The 24,465-nt window shown below is 40.6% G+C and overlaps 2 protein-coding genes across 2 annotated transcripts; one reads left to right on the top strand and one right to left on the bottom strand.

Moving 5' to 3' along the window:
* The first annotated feature begins 11,798 nt into the window (after window positions 1-11,798).
* On the top strand, window positions 11,799-14,812 carry LIGB (catalytic LigB subunit of aromatic ring-opening dioxygenase family). Its single transcript, XM_011071390.3, has 3 exons — window positions 11,799-12,208; window positions 12,861-13,231; window positions 14,333-14,812. Exons 1-3 carry the CDS (start codon window positions 11,945-11,947, stop codon window positions 14,523-14,525), a joined length of 828 nt encoding a protein of 275 aa, XP_011069692.2. The 5' UTR covers window positions 11,799-11,944; the 3' UTR covers window positions 14,526-14,812.
* Window positions 14,813-15,554: 742 nt separating this feature from the next.
* On the bottom strand, window positions 15,555-22,907 carry LOC105155507 (Transcription factor jumonji (jmj) family protein / zinc finger (C5HC2 type) family protein). Its single transcript, XM_088881575.1, has 11 exons — window positions 22,449-22,907; window positions 20,690-21,068; window positions 20,175-20,331; window positions 19,871-20,090; window positions 19,300-19,353; window positions 19,140-19,219; window positions 18,764-19,041; window positions 18,225-18,620; window positions 17,713-18,098; window positions 17,322-17,588; window positions 15,555-16,413 (listed from the first exon to the last, which is right to left on the bottom strand). Exons 1-11 carry the CDS (start codon window positions 22,449-22,451, stop codon window positions 16,075-16,077), a joined length of 2,559 nt encoding a protein of 852 aa, XP_088737701.1. The 5' UTR covers window positions 22,452-22,907; the 3' UTR covers window positions 15,555-16,074.
* Between the last annotated feature and the right edge of the window lie 1,558 nt (window positions 22,908-24,465).

Consider the following 24,465-nt stretch of genomic DNA (forward strand, 5'->3'; position numbering starts at 1 on the left):
AATTACAAATCCCCTTCTTAATTCAAATAGTCCAAAGATATTTAGGCCAACGAAGAATAAAAAAGCTCAAGACTTCCTCTTCTCTTTTTATTTGTCCTCTTCGTCTCAGCTGTCGCCTTCATCTCAGCCACCGTTGATCCGCCCCCAGCTATTTATTTTATAGTTTTTGTTTATGTTTACAGATTTTAAAATATTATTATGGACTTTTAGAATTTTTACACATATTTAGGTTTTTACGGATTTTTGTTTTCCATGTCGTCATCATTCCAGTATTTATTTTATTTTTACAATTTTTTATATATTATGAGTTATTTGGTAAGTTTTTTTTATTGGTATATTGAATTATTTAGTGTATTGATTTATTGGTACATTGATTTGTCGGTATATTGAGTTATTTGGTATATTGATTTGTCGGTATGTTGAGTTGTTGGGTATATTGATTTGTCGGTATATTGAGTTATTTGGTATATATATATATATATATATATATATGTGTGTGTGTGTGTGTGTGTCTATGTGTGTGTGGTATATTGAGGTGGATGGGCATATTTATGTTATTGGTGAAGTTGGACGTTATCTCTTAACTTAAACCTTTAAATAAAAACTAATATAATTTAGTTAAATCTCAATTTAAAATTTTAAAATAAATTAATTTAATTTAGTTAACACTCAATTTAAAACCTTAAAGTAAACTAATTTAATTTGGTTAACTCTTAACTTAAAACCTTCAAGTAAACTAATATAACTTAGTTAAGTCTCACATTAAAACCTTCAAGTAAACGAATTTAATTTAGTTAAATCTCAATTCAAAACTTTCAAATAAACTAATTTAACTTAGTTAATTCTTAATTTAAAACTAAGTTTAATTTAGCTAACTTTCAACTAAACTCATTTAATTTAGTTAACACTCAATTCAAAACCTTCAAGTAAACTAATTTAACTTGGTTAACTCTTAACTTAAAACCTTCAAAATTATTACTCAAAATTAATCTTTGTTTTTTTCGAACTTTGTTAGGCGGAATCGCTCAGCTGCTCATCTATACTCATTGAGCAGTTGGACAAGTGTTGGAAAACAAAAGAAGGCAATTGGGTTGGTCCTAGAGTTGTAGATGCAGTTATAAGTTTATATTATTTGCTAATTGCATTCAATGTATTTTCTAATTATATTACTCTTAATTGTTCAGTGATGATCGCAACATTGCTTCTCAAAGTCTACCCGGGTCATCGTCGAGCACATCGGTTAACGATCAGGAGCTATGGTTGGAGGAAATTGGAGGAGCAAAGAAGGGGCAAGTTTGGGGTATAAGCACAGAGGCAAGAACATCGACATGTTCTATCATAGCTAACAAAACCACTCTCAGTCCCGAACTGGAGGACAATGGATCGAAGTTGGTGCATAAGTTGCTTCGAAATAATAAGACCATGCGCCAGGAAAACAAGACCATGAAATGAGAAATGAAGCGCACAAGTGAAAAGATGGAAGAGCTAATAAGCTTAATGGCAGATAAATTTGGTACTGCACTCGAAGAAGATACTAGTGAATTAGAAAATAGTTCTGGTGATAATAATTCGTCATCCCGTTCCGACTAGCTACCTTCGGAAGATTGTGAAAATGAATTTGATCCTCCTTTTTAATTATGAATACTTCAAAATTTAACACTTTCATTTTGTGGACGGTAGTATTTTCATTTTGTAGGTTGTATTGAACTATCTTTATTTTGTGGATTGTTATTGAATTATTTTTATCATATGTATTTTTGCTTTAGTGCTTTGTCATATTTGAATTTACATATTATTAGAGTCAGATCAAATATAATTTTATTATTGAATATTAAATTTCAAAATATTGAAAAAAAATTATAATTACGTTACAAACAAAAAAGATTTTCAATGGACTGTCTTTAAATGCATTGCAATTTATGATGACTTCTGATGCAAATGAAAATGATTCTGCAATGGATTTAAAAAGTATTTTGTTGCAAAATTTGTTACAGGATGTCTTGCAAAAAATGTGTTGCAATATTGTAACGATTTTTGTTGCAAATGTCATTGTAAATAAAAATTATTTTGCAATGAATTATATAATATTATTTCGTTGCAATATTTGCAACGGACTGTTTTTGGGAAAACGCATTGCAAATATCATTGCAAACAAAAATTAATTTTGCAACGAAACGGCCACCAACTTTGTCATGGATATATCATTGAAAAAGTCGTTGCAAAATATAAAAAGTCAAACTTTAAACAACGCATTGCAATGGAAATTTACACTAAAAAATCATTGCAAAAATTTGCAATGGCCGAAAAATTCGTTGCTATATAGCAGTGGTAACTATAGCAATAAATGATATTTCGTTGCAAACTTCCTTGAAAAATCTAATTTGCCACGAACTTTTCATGAAATTTGCTAGAGGTTTTTTTTTTTGGTGTTAGTACAAGGGATCAAAAGAAGACTAGAACAAGTTGGCGGAAATTGGGTAGAGGCAATGACTAGCATTTTATGAGCATACCAAACAACCCCAAAGGATTCCACGGGAGAGAGTCCTTTTCTTCGGTATATGAGACTGAGGTTATTATCCTTGCCGAGCTAAGGATGCCCTCCCACAAGATCCTACACCAAGAACTCCGCATACAACGGTAAAAGATACTATGATTAGTGGCCACAATAGACGAGTAAAATCTCAAGGTTTTCAAGTTGGAGACTTAATATTGCGAATGGTCGACATCCTGAAACCAGTGGGGAAACTGGACCTCAATCGGGAAGGATCGTACAAAGTTACGGAAGTGATAGGTCGAGCTGCCTACGAATTGTAAGTGGTGAGGGATATCCCCTAACTCGTCCATGGAACATGCATAACCTTAAGAAATCTATACAAATGAGGGGCATCTCCCTCAAAAGTTCAGCACCCTCCAGAGGGACATCATACACGAAGAATAATTGCCTTCTTAGAGGGGCATCCTTCTTCAAAAATAATGTCCTCTAGAAGGAATTTTCATTAAAAATAAATAAAATATCCCCCAGAGGACACCCTTATTAATAATAACGTCCTCCAGAAAGACATCCTCATCAAAACATAAGTGTCCCCCAGAGAGACATCTTTGTTAGAAAAAGTAGTTTCCTCCCTAGAGACACCCTCATCAAAACTAGTACTCCCTGGAGACGTATCCTTATCAAAAACCCATGTCTCCCAGAGGGATACCTCCATCGAACGTCATCCTCCTCAGGGAAAAAGGTATGAAATTTCTTACATATTGCAAATAAAATTTTAGGGCAATGCACAAACTTATTCAGGAGCAAGCCCTATGGAAAAATACACAGGCATGCCCAATCAGGGACTTTATGTCCCGATGAAAAGCTCTCATACGCCCCTTTTCTATAGAACAAATGTTTATTTTCTACATTAAATGGAATTAATAATGCTTCCTAAGATGGTGGCAGTTGAAAAAACAGGTGCAAAAGCATTGAGAAGGAGATATCAAGCAGGAACCAATCCCCCCCAAGATTCTGAAGCACCCCCATGCAAAAAAAATAGCAACCTCCTCCAGTCAAAGCTCAAATAACGAATCATCAATTTAAACACAAGTAGCATGCAAGCAATACCACAGACAAGTGTCGGCAAGCTTCAGACAGTAGTGAACTAAAAGTAGAAAGCATTGCAATATATCCCCTGGCTGAAACTTAGCCAGGGTAAGAGGAGAAAATAAGCATCCACATCAACTGAAAATTAAAATTGTTTCATTCTCACTCACGGTGAGGGGAAAAGAAGATTAAGCAGCAAAGAAAGAAAAATATTGTTTGCAAGCACGGGGAAATACATCATCCATCAAATTACCCCACAGATGGGGTCTTCTCCTTCTCATCAGATTGGCCAGTAGGGGCAGGCTTCAATAGGGCTCTTCTCCAGGGACACTAGGGGTTTCCTCCTCCACTGGCTCTAAAGGTCCCGCACCTAGGGTGTCCCCTCAGCAGGAGTTGGCAATGTAGCTTTGAGGAAGGGGACTCCTCACTTCCGCCTCGACCTCCCCAAAATATGGTCCAAGTCTTTTTCTGCAAATTCCCCTAAAAATTGAGTAAAGCAAACTAGGGAAAGTTGTCATCCAAAAATAAACTAGAAGATGAGGAAGTCACCTGATCCAAAAACCAACAAGAAACTCCCCCTATCCAACACTTCGAAGGACTGGGAGTAGGGAGGAAGGATACCCCTTGACGGGGAGGAAAGTAAAAAACACCCAGTTTCAGTGTGTTTCAATTGAAAGCATTGGGAAAAAGCCTTAGCAATCACAGCACCATGGAAATGAAAAATCATAAAAAAAAAAAAACTAGCCAGAATATGAAAAAGAATTTAAAGCCAACTGATTCAAAGGAACTTGAAAATAACGAGCAACATCCTCATAAAAATAAGGGATGGGGAAATGAAGGCCAGTCCTAAGCTGGGAAGAAAAGAAACTCAAGTAGTTAGGGCGAAGGGAATAAGGGCAACTGTCAGGGAATGGTACATAAATAATATAATTCGATGGAATCCGAAACTCCTCCACCAAGTGTTGAATGCATGGAAATTTAAGGCAGGAGGGATCCCAATCCACCGCAGACTGGGCGGCCTGCCTCTCCTCCTCCCCAGGTCTCACGAGGCGCCTTCCGCAAAGCGCAACGTGTGGCTAGTAGCCCGCTAACTACTTCCGCCAATCTCCACACACACTCCCGCTCGGCACAAACGCAACGCGCCGACAGGAATCACAATAGGAAGGAATAATCACACAACAGCAAATTGCACATGCGATTTCAGAAAGGAGCTTTATTGATGCTGAAAAATGCGTATACAGTAAACAACGATGCTAGAGCAAAGGGGTCGCCTTGAGGGAGACTCTAACACATCACTAAACCAAGCTTCTTGAACTCATTCCCCCTTATAATTGGCTTAAAAAAATAAATCCTATCGTCTGCACTAGGTAATGAAAAAGCTGAAAAATGCACCTTCGGAGGCGTAACATCCCCCTGATCAATCTAAACAACAGAAAGCAAATAACAAAGCAGTAAAAGACCAACTCCTAGGACTCTAAGAATGCGAATGTCCATCATCTGTCGGTAAAGGCTGATTGGTCGGCCATGTAGAACAGTTGAGTGGCCGAAGTGCACGTCAAGGGTGCCGAGTACACGGGCGGCCCTTGACATCCTCCCCCACCTGAGATAGCAACGTCCCCGGCGCTATGGAAGCATGGTACGCTTCGACAAGAGGTAGAAACGCCTTTAGATTCGTCACTCGCTCCCAAGTGTTCTCCTCACTACTGCATCCCTCCATTTCACCAAGTACTCTGTGTGGTCTCTCTTCGCGGTACTCATTACTCGGTGATTCAGGATTGCTTCAGCCACCTTCTCCTTCGTCTTCGTCAATTCAAGCTGTAGGCGGCTAGGTTGATTGCGGGTGTCGTCCTCCTTATTTGCTGAATAGTTCTTCAATTAGCTCACATGGAAGACGTTGTGGATCTTACACCAGGGCGGCAACTCCACCTTGTACGCCACCGTCCCAATACATCTAATGACCGGCAAAGGGCCAACATACTTCTGGATCAACCGAGGAGCTCTCCTCCTTGATGACTTTGACAATCTCGGATCCGGGACCTTCACCAGCACCAAGTCTCCCGCATTGAACTCGATGAAACGGCGATTCTGATCTGCATACTTCTTCATCCGCTTCTAAGCTGTCTCCAGGCAACTTCTAGCGATATCAATATTCTGCTTCCACTCCTGGGAGAAACTTCGAGCAAGAGAGGATCTCACACTTTATGGGGTGTCAAGAGTGCGAGGAAGGAGCGGTTGTTGCCCAGTAATGATTTCAAAAGCACTCTTGTTGGTGGAAGAGCTCTTTTGAGCATTGAAACACAGCTGATCGACATCTAGGAGCTTCACCCAATCCTTCTACGTACCTCACACAAAGTGCCGAAGGCAGTCCTCCAACATAGAATTAAAGCGTTCTGTCTGACCATTAGACTATGGATGATCGCTCGAGCTCATGAAAAGTGTGGATCCGAGGAGTTTGAACAGCTCGGTCCAGAAGACGCCAGTGAAACGGGAGTCTTAATCAATGACAATATCTTTTGGCAGTCCTCAATACTTCACAATGTGCTTGAAGAAGAGATGAGTCATCCCTTCCGCCGTAACATGTTTGGGTGTTGCGATGAAAGTAACATATTTCGACAATCGGTCCACCACAACGATGATAGAGCCTAAGTCCTCGACCTTAGCCAATCCAAAAATATAATCCATGGAGACGCTCTCCCATGGACGCTTTGGGATGGGAAGTGATTGCAGTAAACCAGCCTTCTTCTGATGGTCTGTCTTGTCCTGCTGACATATCAAGCAAATGTGGACATACGTCTCGACATCGTCCTGCATCTGTGGCCAATAGTAGGCCCTCTACATCAAGGCATAAGTGCGCTCCTATCCCTGGTGTCCCGCCCAAAGAGTGTCGTGGCATTCCGAAAGGAGTGATTTTCGTAGGTCCCCGCCTCTCGAAACATATACGCGGTTTCCCTTGATCATCAACAATCCATCCTCGATCCAAAACTATCGAGCCTTGCCTTGCTCGACAAACCGAATCAGGCCTTGCGCTACAGGATCTCTCGGTAGTAACTCCCGCACCTGATCCTTCATAGAGATAGCAACCGCGCTAGAGGAGAGCGCTGCTATCAACTCCAAATTCGCCAAATCCGCCATGTGGCTCAAGGCGTCTGCTGCATGGTTGCTGGAGCCGGCTCGATACTCCAGCACAAAGTGAGACTCTGACGGTAACTCCTGCCAACGTGCCTGCCTACTGGTCAGCTTCGGCTGCAACATGAAATGACTCACTACAGTGTTGTCCGTCCTGACCACGAAGAGAGAGCCTAACAAATAATGCCACCATAGTCGAACGTAATGAACTACAGCCAGCAACTCTTTCTTGTGCACTGGATAACGCGTTTCAGCATCCTTCAACTTCTTGCTCTCAAAGGCAACTAGGTGGTCGTCTTGCATTAGAACTCCTCCTAAAGCAAAGTCTGAAGTATCTGTCTTCACCACGAATGGCTTTGACATATCTGGTAAGGCCAACATAGGATCTGTCACCATCGCTCTTTTCAAATCATTGAAGGCTACTTGGCATTGGGGCGTCCAATTCCAAGCTTTGTCTTCTTCAGCAAGTTCGTCAAAGGCCATACTATTTCGGAGTAGTCCTTCACAAAACGTTGATAATAACTCGCCAAGCCAAGAAATGCACGCAAGTCATGAACATCGCTCGGCAGTCTCCACTCCTCAATAGCCTGTACTTTCTTGGGGTCCATCCGAATGCGTCCTCTCTCCACAATATGTCCCAAGAAATTGATACTCTCCCGAGCAAACGAGCACTTCGACACCTTCACATATACCTCATGCTCACGGAGTCTTGTCAGAACCTGCCGCAAATGGTCCTCGTGCTCGATCAAGGTTCTATTGTACACCACAATATCGTCCAAGTACACCACAACAAACTCATCAAGAAAACCGTGAAGTACTTGGTTCATCAAGGTGCTGAAGGTTGCGGGAGCTTTAGTCAGGCCGAAAGGCATGAGAAGAAACTCGAAAGCTCCGTACCTCGTGACAACTATCGTCTTCGCCTCATCGCCTTCCTTGATTCGGGTCTGCCAATAGCCCGACCTCAAGTCTATCTTCGTAAAGTAGTTCGCCCGACTCAAACGGTCGAAGCAGTCTGCCACCAACGGTATCGGGTACTTGTTCTTCACAGTGATCTTATTCAGCGCCCGATAGTCACAACACAAGCTTAGGGAGCCGTCGGCCTTCTTCTGAAATAGGACCGGCGCTCCATGCGGCGACTTAGCGGGTTTGATGATTCCGCTCTCTAGCATATCCTTCAACTGCTTCCTAAGCTCCACAAGCTCAGGTTGCGACATCCTGTACGGTGCCCTGGCGGGAGGTCTCGTGCTAGGCACCAACTCAATCTCGTGATCCACTGCCCTCTTCGGCGGTAGCTTCCGAGGCAGCTCGTCTGGCATCACGTCCTCAAACTCTCTTAACAATCTCTTAATACCGCCAGGGATGTGCCCTGACACCTCTTCCATTTCCTCAAAACGAAGAATGTACAAGTAGGATGGCTCATTCCGCTTGCGACCCTTCTCAAACTGCATGGCTGACAAATTCTTATCTCCTGTGCATCCGGCCAAGGTAAGGATGACACACGGTTTCGCTCCCATCATCATCAGCGAATCGACATGAGGTAAGACCGTTGTGCGTGTATCGCGTAGAAATTCAAGCCCGAGGATAAGCTTGAATTCGTCCATCACCACAACAAAAAGATTGGTCTTGCCCTCATAAGCACCAACCTTAATCAGCACAGACTTAACTACACAGGCAATGGGTTGTGCAGCCGAGTTGATCGTCTTCATTCGCCCAACTCCCTTCTCCAGCACGAGCCCTAGTCTCGCCACTTTGGCGCTCGCAAGGTAGTTGTGAGAAGCTCCAGTATCAATCATGACACGGATCGACTTGCCATGAATCTTCACATCAACGAAAATCAATTCTTTCTTCCTAGGATTCTGGGGCTGAACTTCTTCTTCTTTTTCCGGTTGTTTCACAGTAAGAGTCGGGGCAATCTTTCTCGCAAGAGGTGGCACAACTCTCTTTGCCGCCATCGTGGACAATGTACTACACCATTGGGATACGGCACCCAAACTGTCCTCATCCTCCTCCGAGTCATTCTTGCCACTTGTCGGTGCTTGTGGCTCCATATTCTTCGAGGGCAACGCCTTGTCGGTAAAGGTCGCTAGTGCATTCAGCAATTGTTTCTTCGGGCAATCCCGAAATCTATGCGGACCATCGCATAGGAAGCACCCGCTTCTCCTCTACTGTGTTCCCTGCCTGTTCTCCTGGGGTTTGTTCCTGCCTAAACCGCCCTGTGAGGTATTATGAGCGTGGGGCTTCTGCTCTCCCCCACCTCTGTTGAAGTTATTCCTAAACGTTCTCGTCTCACCCGACTTATTCTGCGCAGGACTAAGCGTCGCCTACCTATCCCTCCGAGTCTCTAGGTTGAAATCTGCCAAGCGTTCGACCGCAGTCATAATCGAACTCAAATCAATCACCCATTAGCGCTGCAACTCAATTCTCGCCCATGGTTTCAAGCCTTCCATGAAAGTCAACAGCTTGTCTTTCTCCAACATGTCTCGGATGTTCAGCATCAGTGCTGAGAAAGCTTTCACATATTCCCACACGGAACTTGTATGCTCAAGCTTTCGCAATGCTCGCCTGGCATTGTACTCAACATTCTCAGGGAAAAACTGCTCTCGAATCGCCTCCCGTAGAAGAGCCCACGTATCTGCACTTGATGGGCCTGGATCTCCGCATACTTGGTACGCCACCACGGCTTAGCGTCACCAGTCAGATACATGATCGCAATTGACACCTTCCTTGCCTCGTCCTGCTCGTCTGCCGCAAGGAAGTATTGTTCCATGTCAAAAAGAAAGTTCTCTACCTCCTTCGCATCTCGAGCACCGCTATAGGCCTTCGGTTCGGGAATTTGAAGCCTAGCACCGGGATCATGAGCAACAACAGGGGCGTTACTCACTGCACGCTGGAGCAAACCAATCTGAATAGACATTTGTTCCATGTCATGCCGCATATCGGCAATGCCATTGCCTCCAAAGACACCAACCATCTCTTGAATCATCTGCCAACATTTGTCCAACTCCGAATTCAACACTGTGATCTCATATTCTAGGAAAGAGACCTTCTCCTCCAACTCAGTCAACCGGGAGTGTCCGTCCTCCGGGTTCTCAGCTCGCTCGCTAGGCGAGGCTGCTTGTCGCGGGCTCTCCGCATCTTGCCCCGACACCTTCGCAGCAGCAGCATTCGCATGCCTCAGCCCCATCTCGGCACGAGGCTCTGAAACCACCTCTCACGAGGCGCCTTCCGCAAAGCGCAACGTTTGGCTAGTAGCCCGCTGACTACTTCCGCCAATCTCCACACACACTCCAGCTCGGCACTAACGCAGCGCGCCGACAGGAATCACAATAGGGAGGAATAATCACACAACAACAAATTGCACACGCGATATCAGAAAGGAGCTTTATTGATGCTGAAAAATGCGTATACAATAAACAACGATGCTAGAGCAAGGGGATCGCCTTGAGGGAGACTCTAACACGTCACTAAACCAAGCTTCTTGAACTCATCCCCCCCTATAATAGGCTTAAAAAAATAAATCCTATCGTCTACACTAGATAATGAAAAAGCTGAAAAATGCACCTCAGGAGGCGTAACGTCCCCCTGAGCAATCTAAACAACAGAGAGCAAATAACAAAGCAGTAAAAAACCAACTCCTAGGACTCTAAGACTGCGGATGTCCATCATCTGTCGGTGAAGGTTGATTGATCGGCCATGTAGAAGGGTTGAGTGGCCGAAGTGCACGTCAAGGGTGCCGAGTACGCGGGCGGCCCTTGACACCAGGGGAAGAGCCCTCCTCCATATACCCCCTACGCCCTCTTCCTCCCTAGAGAACTCATCTAACAGGCGACGAGCAACTACCGTAGCCTATCTCAAACTCCACCTGTAACAGCCCGTATAATTAGACAGACTAGGGCCCGTCCTTTTTGAGGTGGCCCCAAAGGGATCATGCCCGGTGACACCTCCCACACGAATCTGACAGACTCATCCGAAGAGGCCATAAATGTTCAAGAAAAATAGCAGGAAAGATGCGACAGAGTAACAAGAAGATGAAGAAAAGAGAAACAAATATAAAGAAAGAAACTTACAAACTTGTGGAAGAAGTTCTCTCTCTCTTCAATATGTAGGTTGAGGGAGGAAGGAGAAAAGGCTGGACGTTAAGCCTGGAATAAAGAAGGAGTGGGGTGGTTAACCGCACTCCCAACCCAATAATGGCCCCTCATTACGCGGTTGCCAAAAAAGGTGGACACGAGAAGGGGGCGGTTATAAAAAACTGCCCCCAACCAAAACAATGATGGTTAGGCTTAGCCCTAGCCCTCACATCAGCTCTGGCAAAAAAGCAAGGCAAGAAGCTCCAGGCGAACCGATCATTCACTCTCGCCCCCCCCCCCCCCACTCTAAGGAGGAGGACGCTTGTCGACTCCTTCTTAGAGTCGAGGGTCTTCACGCTCGGGGGAGCTCCTCCTCCTTGTCTTCCGTTTTCTTTCCTTCCGACACAATAAGGATTGTTTATCTCTTATCCAACCCTCCTAACAAATCTCCACAAGAATCTTGGGAAAACGATAAACCCCCAGCAGACGAGGGACTACCCTAAAAATGCAGGTCTGGTTCCTCCAAGCGGCGGACTGTTCTCTGACTCTAAAAGCTATCTCTTAACCGCTCCCTAAGCACACTGTCACGAATTCTTGCGTTTTCAATCGATTTTCTTCAACATCTCGACTTTTAATTAAATCTGCTTATCTTTTTTATTTGGCTTTGTTTCATCTCGAATCTAATACTAATTTGGGCGTCGATGTGCTAACGTCTTTTTTGCAGGTCCCCTCTTCAAGATCCGTATACGTTTCGACCCAAGTAACAATAGTCCATATACATTGGACACTTACTATTTTCACACTCATCAATAATGAGAGAAAATAAATCACAAAAAACAAACTTTAACTTATGAGGAAATATAACATAAATTTATAAGATGAACATCTACAAATAAATAATATATTCATAACATATTGTGAATTTTGTCAATAAGCGTCTACTATATTGGATTCATTGAGGTGAATTCGTGGCAGTTGGCATGGTAAAAATTGCAAGTGGAGTAAGCCATCATGATTTCTACGTAAGTGGGACGAGTTGTATGTATCCGAGCGTGTTTGCGTCTATATGCAATGCAAGAATACATTGGTTGCAAGCAAAGACACTGCTGAGGCGAGAGAGGTAGAGAAGTTGGGTAGGTGAGAGCTAATTTTGAATTACTGTTTTGTGATGCTGAGCACGGCGTCGTTAAAGATGGCGGGATTGAAAGACACCTTCTTCATCTCCCACGGTTCGCCGACGCTGTCGATCGACGATTCTTTGCCGGCGAGGCACTTCCTCAAAGCTTTCCAGCAAAGGGTGTTCCCGGAGAAGCCCAACTCCATATTGGTGGTTTCGGCCCACTGGGAGACCAAAGATCCCGCCGTCAACGCCGTCCACGGCCCTTCAGACACCATCTATGATTTCTACAACTTCCCCAAGCTCATGTACCAGGTAATCTCTTCCCCTTGTATTGATTAACCCTCCTTTTTCTAGTGATTTGGCTTCTGGGCTGCTGTTAATTTTTCTTGATTTGAGTTCTTTTTTATGTATTTGTAATGGTGGATTTGTCTCTGTAAAGACGATAGTTTACTGGGCTCTGTAAATTGATGAACTTAGGATACCTATGATCAAGTTGAATTTTTTAGTTTCAAGATCATGAAAAGCATGATGTATGTAAAAGATTCTCTCAGGAAAATCCATGAAGATGCCGGAATTAATGTAAAAGTAGGCTATAAAGGAGGATACGTATCCACATTTAGAAATCTGGGCAGAACATAATTAAGCTACTTTCTCTAGAGCTTTTCCCACTGTATGTACTGTAGCATAAATGAAGCATTTGTGATTACTGCTATAGTGACAATCTTTCTTTGTGGTCCTTTCATTTCATTTCCTGGTATGACCTTACGGGATTTATGTGTTTCTGTCTCTCTGTGTCTGTTCGATTTTCGGTGGATTCTGGCTATCAATTAGGCCATTTGCATCAGACCTTTGCACCTGTGTTTGAATTTTCACAATAATAGAATGTTCTTTGGGTGATGGAGTCATGTGATCTGTCTTCATCTGCAAGTCTTCTTCTAATTGCAACCCATGTCTATTTCCACAGCTCAAGTATCCAGCACCAGGAGCACCAGAATTGGCAATTAAGGTGAAGAAACTGCTCGAGGAAGCTGGATTTGAGCGAGTCTATGAGGATAAGAAGCGTGGTCTGGACCATGGAGCATGGGTTCCTCTTATGCTTATGTATCCCGATGCTGATATTCCTGTTTGCCAACTTTCTGTACAGACGGAGATGGATGCAACTTATCATTATAACTTGGGAAGGGCATTGGCACCCCTCAAGAAAGAAGGTGTCCTCATAGTTGGTTCTGGTTCTGCCACCCATAACTTAAGGACCATGCAAGGGATCAATGATTCTGTTGCTTCATGGGCTGCCGAGTTTGATAATTGGCTGAAAGAATCCCTCCTCAGTGGAAGGTGAGTTTGGTGATCACTGAAATCCATTCATATGTTTCTCTCGAGTCCAAGTGGAAGATATGACATGCTTGCGAATAGGCATTTCTTGGTGGATTTAGAAAGCATATGCAAAAGTAATAAAGCAGAAAAAGGGACTAGCACACTCGCTCCTATCCCCCTTTCCTGTTAATCGGAAACCATTTGGACACATAATTATGTTATTGCTAGAACTGCTTTAGTAAAAATTATATCGGTATTAAACCAGGTCAATGTAATTGTAGTTTTATGCCGTAGAGTAATTAGTAAACACTTTAATGAGGGTCTATGTGTCCTGAGGTAAAGCGTTTGGCTTTTGTTAGGATTGCCAGTTTTTTATTGTATGACCGCCACTTTATGGCCTCTCTTTACATTCTTTCAGTAATTTTTTCGGGTTTTAAATCGCAGATTCTTGTGCCAAAAGTTTGCAAGTGCCTTATCTTGTATCACTGCTTTTGAATTCTACATTTTTCTTTTCTTTTAGTTTAAAAAGCTTATTTCTACGTACTTGGACGACACTTACTGTTTTCTATTCAAGCTACAAGCTTGGATAACTGTCATCTGGATATTACAAACCACTTCATGAAGTGAGACATAAAAATAGATTTTTCTGTGTGATGAAAACTTCTGTTGTCAAGAACACTTGATTTTCTTTCTTGTAAAGTTATTTCCCTTCAGAAAAGGTTTACTGATTGTTTTACATCATTCTCATTCAAGTAAAATTTAAAGCTGACTTCTGCTGATGAGTTATGCATGTTGGATTTTGGCAAGTTTATCTGGAGGATGTGTTTGAGAAAGAATCAAAATGTTTCGGGATTATATGTCACCCACAATTTTTGCAACTTTTAAACCTTTGTTTCTTGCATTCAGTTGAAGTGTGAGGCTGACTTGTCATTGTTAGAGGCTGGAAAATAGAGCATGTTTATCAAGAAATAAGTTCAGAAAGAACATCACTTCCCTGCATAAATTTGCTTGGTAGATGGATTATACCATCAGGAGCATTTGTTTCAGCTCTGTTTTCCGATATCCTTTGACGTCTTATGTTAACGACTTTAAGTCAATAGTTGTGACTCGACTTTGACACAGGTTCGAAGATGTGAACCATTATGAGGAGAAGGCACCATTTGCCAAACTTGCACACCCCCGGCCCGAGCATTTCTATCCTTTACACGTAGCTATGGGTGCGGCTGGCGTGAACCCAAAAGCTGAGCTCATCCATGATAGCTGGACTAATTACACTCTCTCTTACGCCTCCTATAAGTTCACAGAATCAACCTGAGTGGCGGCCTAGTGAACAAGTATTGTTTCAGGGCATGTTCCATTAATTGAAATTATAACGTTCTTGATACTCTGATTCCAGAGGCAGGAAATTCTAAAGCTCAAAAAGACTTGTAATCATGACTGTATCAAACCATTTTTCCATGTGTTTGTTTAAGAGATGTTTGCACTTATAATGTATCTGAAAGACTGTAGAGAATTCCTATTAATCAGCTGTTGTAATGACTCTCTTCAAAGTTCAGGGTGAGGCTTAAGTTTCCCTGTGCCAAAATCTGTATAGTTCTCTCACATCTTTACTCCCTCAGTTTTATTGTATTTTCAGTTGGCTAAGAACTAGCACTGAAAATTAAAGCAAACTATTTGATATTCGATCGATAAAAATCTATTTGAATTAAATTTTTTAAATTTAACAAACTAAATGCGAACAAATTTTTTTTGTTTGATAAGCTTTCTAATTCGATTCAATTAGTGTAAAAAAATTAAAATATACTTAAAAATTATTAAATTACATGAGTTCAATTCGTGTTTAATCCAATTGAAACTCATTGAGCTGGTCTAGATCAATAATCAAATTTAATTCAGACGCAATTTTTCAAACTCAAATAAGTTTGAACAATAATTTGTTCTAATTGACTTATCAATTAGAGGCCTACTCAGAAGTCAATATGAGAGTTGGAATGGGGTAAATTCCATTTTCAGCTATATCACTTGAAACAGTGGTGAAGATTAATAGAGTTAATTACACTTAACTCCTCTCCCAAAATTTTCAAAATTATACTTTCATCCCCTTCAATAATTCTTGATTTACAATTATACCCCTCCACTAGAATTTGGTCAGAAAATACAAAAAATATACCTAAACTTTTAATTTTACCCATCATTCATCACTACATAATTTATTGACAACTTTGTAGATTTATAAAATAATTTAACTATATTGTTTATAACATAGAGATACTTTTTCTTCTAATTCTGTGCCGAAACTCAATTTAACTAAGTAAGAATCAAATGGGCCACAAGTACAAACTAGTGGAGGAACCAAAAGAATGAATTTCTTCAATTTTTATTAAGGTAGTCTTAGAGCGCGAGGGCCAGTAGCTACAAAAAAGAATGATGAACCCTACTACACCAAAGGGGAAGCAGCAGACATAACATTGAATGAGCCCTTGATGGGGAATTTACCCCCATGCAACGTCTCTCACAAAATCAATCAAATATACATCTTAGGAGGCACTAACCTACACAAATCTACTTTCTGCGTGTGCGGACGAGAGAGGTTCTCCTGCCAAAGACGGAAAAACACCCCAGCCCGAGAACCCACAAAAAGGTGTCGCCGTGCAAGCCCGCCTCAATTTGAGGCCCTTGCACAAAGAATGTGATGAGATGGCTTTAAAATCTAATTGTTGGTTAATCTTTGTCGCTGCTCCCGGAACAGAAATCATTTTAACTTTTCCCCTGTTGTTAGATTTTCCCCATTAAAGCGAATGTCGTTAGCAACAGTCAGTCAGGTGGACGAAGAAGCTCTCCTCCGTTTCTGTTATATGCCTATTTCAGTTCAATTTTCCGTCATTCCCTAAAACCGATGGTCCTCTGACTTTGAGGCGCTTGGGCCCAATCTCTAACGGGGGAGGTTCCCTCATTGTTCTCCCCAACTCATGCTGGTGTCTCTGGTCTCTGTGCACTTCTCCATGTTTGCTCAACACTTCTTCATTTGGGGTTTTCTTAAACTTAATGGAGATAGGAATACCACTTCCCCTGGATGATCTGTCCCTTGAGCCACCAAGGGGAACTTCTCTGGATTCAGTAGAATTTGAACTAGAATTACGGTTTGGATCATCAGTAGTCGAACACCATTCATGTGGTTGATGCTTCTTGAGTCGCTTAAAACTCTGGAAAGAGAAAAGTCCTGAGTTAACATCCATGTCAAGTAAGAGATGGAGATGCTCCACAAAATAGCAAGTAAATTGGCTTTAGTGATGTTGTAGAGAATTGAGGTCGAAACACAAAAATGAAACCTTACCAGATTTCCAGAAGATGCAAATAATTGCACATATAGCATAGCTAAAACATAATACTTGAATGGCAAAGCAGAAATCTGATAAACGTACCACAAAGTTCTGTAGAGTATGGTCGTACATGAAATTAGACCTTAGATATAGTAAAACCTCCCCAAAATCCGAAAGAAACACACAAACAAAATGTGCCTTATCATTCTTGTTCTGTGAAGTCTCCAGTTTCTACTTATCATAAATACCAGCGTACTAGGTTCAATTGAATTACAGATATCATCATCAGTTTTTCCTTTTTCTTTTCTTTCATTCTCATGCGCAAATAGCTTAGGAAATCAGAAATCATTCAGGCAGACAAAAGCACAGAGTCAGCAGAGTTGCATGTCTATCCAAACTAGAAATCTAAACAACAATAATTGGGTATAAATGATTGAAAGATTAAATCTCCGTCTCAGTAGTTACAAAATCATAATTTAAGTGGAAAAGATTTTTCTACTGTTTGTAACATCACTATATCTGCAAGATATTTTGACAGAAAAAAACAAGTTACTAAAATTTAAGTATACTTCTTTACAGTCTAGCTTTTTCTAACGAAAAGGGTCATTTCCCTATATTTTTTCTTTTTTCTTGGAGGGAACAGCCTAATCTTTATCCACTGAATCACTATATCACATAAACATGTCAGGACACAGTTTGGTGAATAGAATTTTCTCTCCCAGATTGAGATCATAATAAAGCCATGATAAATGCCGCTGCTAAACAACCAACATAAAACATGAAATCTGTACCTGTTGTTCAGCATTAACAGACACAGAACTCTGTGCAATTTTCTGTTCCACTTTGGAAGAAGATCTTCGTTTGACACGGAATATTTCTGAATCAGAATCATCACTTTCTTCATTTATGGTACTTCTAGCATCTCCACTCTGACCAATTTTGTTTAGGGAACTAACACATTCCCTCTTAGAGAATTGTGAAACTTCACAGGTATTCCTGACATATTGACGAGAAGACTTGGTAGACATATAATTCCTTGAGTTGGAGTCCACATGCCCCTGTAGTCCAGGAATATGTAAAACATGTAAATTGAACTTTTGCCTACTATCATTGTTCTTTGCCATTATGCTTCTACAGAAGAATAGTAATCAAGGAGCCATTAGAGAATAAAATGAATCTTACATTAACATTTGTGTGAGGACTTTCGGTTGACATCAGTGGCAGTAAACCTAATACAGAATCATCAGAAGTTTCAGTTTTAACACCTCCACTGCCATCGCACATGGGAGGACTAGTTGCTCGATGATTTAACTGATCCTGGGTTAGGAGAATTTCCTTGTTTAACCCAAAAGGAATCTTGCAGTAAGGAATATAACCATCATTTTCAGCTCCTGAGAATATGCTTGATAGAAGTAGAAAGTCGTCGCTATTTCTACAGTGCTGTTCAACCTCATGTAATATATTCTCCTCCTGCTCAAACTGCCTTGCTGCTGCTTCCAGATCCAAGATATCTTCCCTCACAGACAGTGTTACAGTTCCTCCACAAGTCAAATCAAGTGTTTTTATATCTGATATCGAGACCAAAAGGACTAACATTAATGAAAAAGATGTAGAAATAAATTCTAGTACCCAAAAGAGTAAAAGAAACAGAAACATGAAGAGACAATTGAAAAATAATATTAATTCTGTTATACCATGGCGAAGGCACAAAGGATGCAAGTAACACTGGCAATTCAGATATGCTGCATAGCAATCACGTTTGCAGAGGCTGCAAAGAATTGTTCCATGGGAAAAAGACGAAACGCCAGTGCATTCATCCAATTTCATCAGACACCACCTAGCACGATGGTGAAATCGGATTAAATTTACAAAAGAAACCTTGATGCTGTTTTGACATATCAAATCTGCATCAGAATAATCTGGGTCTTCAAGCTCCAGACTTGAACAAAGTAGCATTGCCTCTTTGCACAAGAGCTCCTCTTGAGGAAGGAGAGGCATCCTGTTAAGCAGAGCATACCGCCGACTAGCAATTGATCCCAAGGGAAACCAATCACCAATTGCGAAGTTAACAGCTTCACCACAATTAAAACCTGAAAGATACAAGATTAAAACTATGTTGTAGATTATTAAGGCAAAAGGAGGCACAAGACCACCAGGATAAAATATTATAAAATTAATACCAGGAAACAGAAAAACTGAGAAATCAACCTACAGGAGTGACTTTATCACATACCGTGACTGAACCCAGCATGATAAGCCCTTGGGAAAGTTATTACATATTCCCCGGGCTTCTGTACAGCTCTGTAAACAGGGACATCATGTTCTAACAATATATTTGGTGGAAACAAAGTTGTCTTCCCCAAAAGGACATCAAAAGCTCCATCCTCTCCATCAGCTGATAAAATATCACAATTATAAACATGCTCCCGCACCACCTTTTCAAAATGGAGAGCTGCATGACCAGGAATCCCGTACCAAGTTTTTGCTGCCCCACAGTGATGGTAATTGATGCTGCACATGAATGTGGACCAGCGAATTAGTTACTTACATAATAAACATGAATGCAAAAACGCAACTCGTTTTATCTTTTAAGTAGGGAAAGTCCGTACCTGTAAAGGTAATGATCTTCCACATGCCAAGCAAACATGCTAAACAGCATTCCTATGTAAAGCATTGGTTCAGTGACCCCCTGGAATGAGACCAAATATTAATCTTTACAGCAATTGAGACGGAATCCAAAAGTATCCGAAAAAGGAAATAATTCATTACCGGGATTGATGTTTCTAGAAGCCGCAAGATAGATTTGGGCAACCGAGAAAGTTTCTGAAATCAAATAGATAAGGAAAGAAAGAGTTACTGCTCCGTACCAAATAAAAGTTACAAAAAGGATTCTGAAACAGAACGCAAAGTAACTAAAACGACCGAATGAGAAAAGAGTATCGTATGAAGTTCTGTAAATTAAAAGAGAAAGGCCATATACAAGGATCAATGATCATTAGTAGAGTGAGCTTGGAAGAGAATCACTATCAGGGGCACTCAAGTTCATGGCTCTCAAAACTTAAAGACCATATGAGAAAAGCGACTGGAAAAATGTGGAAGGCGTGAGTTTATCTCCAAGATAAAGAGCGTCCAGCATAACAAGAGGCAAATTTATGAAACAACAAAATGCAACTCTGGGTTCTGTGGACAGCAAATTTATGAAATCAGAAAGGGGAAAAAAATACAAATGTACATTTTCATCATCCTCTTCATCTTAGAAGCACTAAATATCCACTGTCAAAGTTAATCACAACATTCCATAAATAATAAATAAGTGAAACTTTTGTTATGAAATCAACACCTTCAAATTCCATCTGCTATTTCCAAGCGGGTCACCAGGAGAAGATGAAAATGCACTACCATCGACATCACATGCATATTCAACACTTTCAGTCTTTCCACATGCTATTTCATTCCAAAATTCTTTTTCCATGAATGTAGCAGGAAGGCATCCAGCACTATAATATCTACGAGCAAAAATCTTGTTCGCCATTTTCTCGAAATCACGAAATGTATAGTTTCTGAAAAACCACACGTATGTTCAAAGCCTGAAAAATTAACTTAATAAGAGTGTAATATCTCAAACATGAGCAAGAAACGCTCACCTCCCACTCATGAAAAAGGTGACCTTGTCATCATTATCCCATTCAGCCAAACGAAGCGGTTGCACCCTAGTTGTAAATTTGAAACCAACTTTCTCTTTCATAAGTACTACACCAGCAGGAACAGTAGCACTCACGGGAGATACAATCTTGCAGATGCCTGAAGATTGAAGCACAATTCAGGAGTTGTTACTTCAATCTAAGGAAACTATTACTAGAATGTACAAGGAAATTTACGAAGGCGCATGTGAGAATGAGGAGTAAACAACGTATTGAGAGCAGGAGCATGTCCGAAATGGACAGAACAATAATGAGAGAAGATATCATTTAAAAGGACAAGTGATTAATAAATCACTTAACCCGTAAGGTTTATGGTTCTAGAGCAAGCAACATACCCAAGTGAAATTCAAAACGGCATGAAATGGAATCATGAAAAACCATCCATATATTAGAAGAGAAATGATATCAGGAATGAGGGTCCAACAGTGCAACCCTTATAAATATCTTAGTGAACATACCATATTTCGAGGCTTCTGGAGCTATCTTTTGCAGATAAACTAAAGGATCCTGGAATTCCTCTATTGTTGGATTGTAAACTGGACACTCGGGAATTTTATCAGTCCATTCAAGGTCAGATGTGTCAAATTTTGCCACTTTGCGCTTGGAAAATACATCTTTATCATTTGAACTGCTGCCAATTTTTGAGTATGTATGGGAATTACAATATAACCCCACATCACATGGACCGGAGGCGCTTAAAGCATCTCCACCACTCCTACGCATCATCATACTCACACCAGTGGAATCATTTGCCCTTTCTGTTTTCATCTGCTGTAGCCTTTTACGCTTTAAGAACTCTAGTTTAGCTTCCCTCGACATATAAACCCTTCCTTCCACCTGCAGAAAACCATAAGCAATAAGGACAAATATAGGAAACCTACTCTGAACTTTTGACATGCAAAAACTTGAGACATCCAACATTTCCATATTATTTAACCTTCCTTTCAATCACTTCTTGTTCCTTTGTCTCTGTTGGCTTATAATCACTCAAAAACAATTCGCTGTCTAAAGTTGATGGCTAAAAGAGAATTAATATGTCCATAATCATGTCAATGCTGCAAGGTTCTGAGCAACTCATTACACAAAGGTTTTCAAACAACGTATCTACCCAGGGATTCATGGGTAGCATGCCAAAAAGAACAAGAATGTAAAACCACTAAGAGACTACCAACAACCTTCAGATAATACAGAAAAGACCATCATATTAACTCTAAGCTAACTCAAAGCTCATCTACGAACGAGAACCAACAGCTCCCCAAATCATTAACAACATTGCCACAATATGTTTGGTTTTGTTTCTCAAAACAGTTTCCGTCCCCCAATAATAACCAATCATATTCCCGATTTTTAAAGTTCTTTTCCCCCAGATTATTATATGAAAAGACTCATCACCATACATACATACATATATATTTCAAATAATAAACAAACATATACAGCAGAAAATGTGCACCACTAAATAGACAAAAACTTGAATGAGAAGACCTCTAGAACAAAAATTTCTCTTCCCAAGAAACAAATTGAGATATGATTTCCATTCCCTAATACCTTTCGGCCTTTCCTGAATACTCATTTCCCAAAATCATTTTGCAAAAGTCTCAAAAAGATCCAAACAATGTCATATTTTCAGAAACCACCAGAACTGACCAAACAGTCAATGAAAACATTCTCATGATCACCTAATTTACAAAAAATCCCAAATTTTCCAAAGTTAAGCACAGAAAGCAAAAGGCAGTAAAAGAAACATACCAACTCCGGACTCAATATGTATTTAAAGGGAAAAAAATTATTACCATTTAGTATGGACTAAAAAATATTTAAAGTTATCCATCTAAAAATTTAGAGGCCACAGGGGACGGAAAAAAAAAAAAAAAGGAGGGGGGAGGGCAAGAAACCAGCATGGGGAATCAAGAAGAAAAGAAAGACTACATCCAAGCTCTCAATAACATTATTAACAGCCAAAACGAATCGAGTGTATGAACTAATACCACACAAAAAATATCCGAAAATACAATAAACAGACCACTTAGATAACAGCTGTTGTGGGAATTTGATCAATCAGGAGCATTATCATAAGAATGCTCAAATCTAAACAATAAAAAACGGAACCACACAGAACACCAGAATCTACATTCAGCACAGAAACTCAGAAAAGAAGAAGAAAAGAAAGAAAAATAAGTAAACTTACGCTACAAACAAACTAATACACACGCGTACCATTTCATTCCGGGACACTTCACCTTCAACCTCCGCCTTCTCCAACTTCTCACCGGAGAAAGACACACAATAAAATCCTCAAAAACCCGCTAGAAATGCCCTAGACCACGATCCAGGGCCCAAAGCACCACAAAAGCTCTACCACACCTTCCACATTCTCACAAACCTCCATGGACTGGTCAAACTCAGAGATCGGAACGCTTCCACCCACCGAGTCACACAGCCAACGAAACAGATGACGGCGTCCTGTAGGCACAGAAAGAGCGTCAAATTCTCCGGAAGCACTGTTCGCCGGCGAACCCGCGACTCTCCGGCGGGATGTAGAGACAAGTACAACCGCGTTTTGTATGTATAGAGAGAGAGAAAAGAGTGAGAGAGTTTTTAGAGAGAGAAAGAGAGGGGAAGGAACAGTAGATGGAATCCTAACAAAAGTGGGTTTGGGAAACCGAAAAAGGGAAAAGGAGAGGATAATTTATAGTTTCTATTTATACTATCCGAAAAATAAAAAAAGAGAAAAAGAAATTCCTAATTAAAATTATTGCTTTTTAATTTAATTACAGAGAAATAATGTATCAATTAACTATTTATTATTCTTTTTTAATTAATATTAACAATAATAATAAATAAATAAAAAGGTAAAAAAGAACAAAAGAATTGGTGGTTGTTAAGTTGGTTCAACGAAACCCCTGCCGGCTTGGAACCGCGGTTTTGACACTACCTGATATCTCTTTTTTACCCCTGAACGGGGATTGTATTTACAGGGGGTCACACTTCTGTTTGCCAGAGGAATATGCTTTTCTTTTAAGGGCGAAAAAGGGAGATGGACTCGACGACGGTGTTAACGAAGAGTTGTTGGTGCTTAGGTCGGGGTAGGGAGAGGGAGGGGGGGGGGGGCAGTGATTGGGTACGGTGAGGAGCAGGGGAGAAGCGTGTGGGCGCGGTTGTTTTGCCGTTGCTTTCAGTCTGTTATTTCGGATTCACGGTGAGGAAATGAGGCCACGAGCTGGAACTGTAATGTGGATTGAAGTGTACGCATTTGACACGTATGTGCACCTTTTTTGACCTAACCTCTATTATGTTTGGTTGCTTCACCTTCTTGAAATGACGGTTTTGCCCCTCTTCCTTGTATTTATGATTTTATTATTATTAAATTTTTTTTCCCACACCTTTTCTAAAATTTTAAGAGGAAACAAAATTCAAATTATTTTAAAATATTATTTTTTTTGTTGTAATGTTGGTTAGTTGGACTAAATGCAATACACCTTCTGTAAATATAAAAAAAATACAAGCAATTTTTTTGTGATATTACAAGCAACTTATTGCAAATTAAATAAATTTTTTTTATCAAATTATCTCCATACGTCTTTACGCATTAATGCTCGCAAAAAGATATACATTCACAGTTATAAGGATAGTTTAGTTTGAAAAAAATTATTTTACCTGCAATAAGTCAATAATCAGTTAATATATCATAAATATCAATTTTTATTCAATTTTTTTTTTTTGTTAATATCGACAAATTTGGTGAATTTTGACTAACGAATAGATTTATTTGTTTAACGGAAACAAACTTCAAGAGTATCAGATATAATTTTTTAAATTACAGAAAAATTATATTTGATTACACTAAATATTAGGAGATGAGAATGTAAATTTCCCATAAATTGATTAACTTTTCATTTGTATTTAATAGTTTTTAAAAAATATAAGCAACAAAATTTGAAAAAAGGAGCGGGTAGTTCCGTCTCTTCACAATTCATCCCAGCGCACTGACGCAGGCCCTCAGACGAGCGGAAACGTGGAGGAAAGAAGGGGGGGCGCCGACCGGGAGACACGTGGACCAATAGAAGTAAGGAATGCCCACGTGGCGGAGATATAGCGGGAGCCGCATACTGTGGGCGTGTTCCCGCGGCTAATTGCCAGTATGGAAATAGCTGGAGGGGTGCGATTGCAGAGAATCCCGTTCCCCCCAGCCTACGTGGTGGGCCCCACATGGGCTCCCCCCCTCCTCACCCAA

Source organism: Sesamum indicum, linkage group LG6 (genome assembly GCF_026168435.1).
Source record: "Sesamum indicum cultivar Baizhima isolate 11 linkage group LG6, ASM2616843v1, whole genome shotgun sequence".
NCBI lineage: Eukaryota > Viridiplantae > Streptophyta > Magnoliopsida > Lamiales > Pedaliaceae > Sesamum > Sesamum indicum.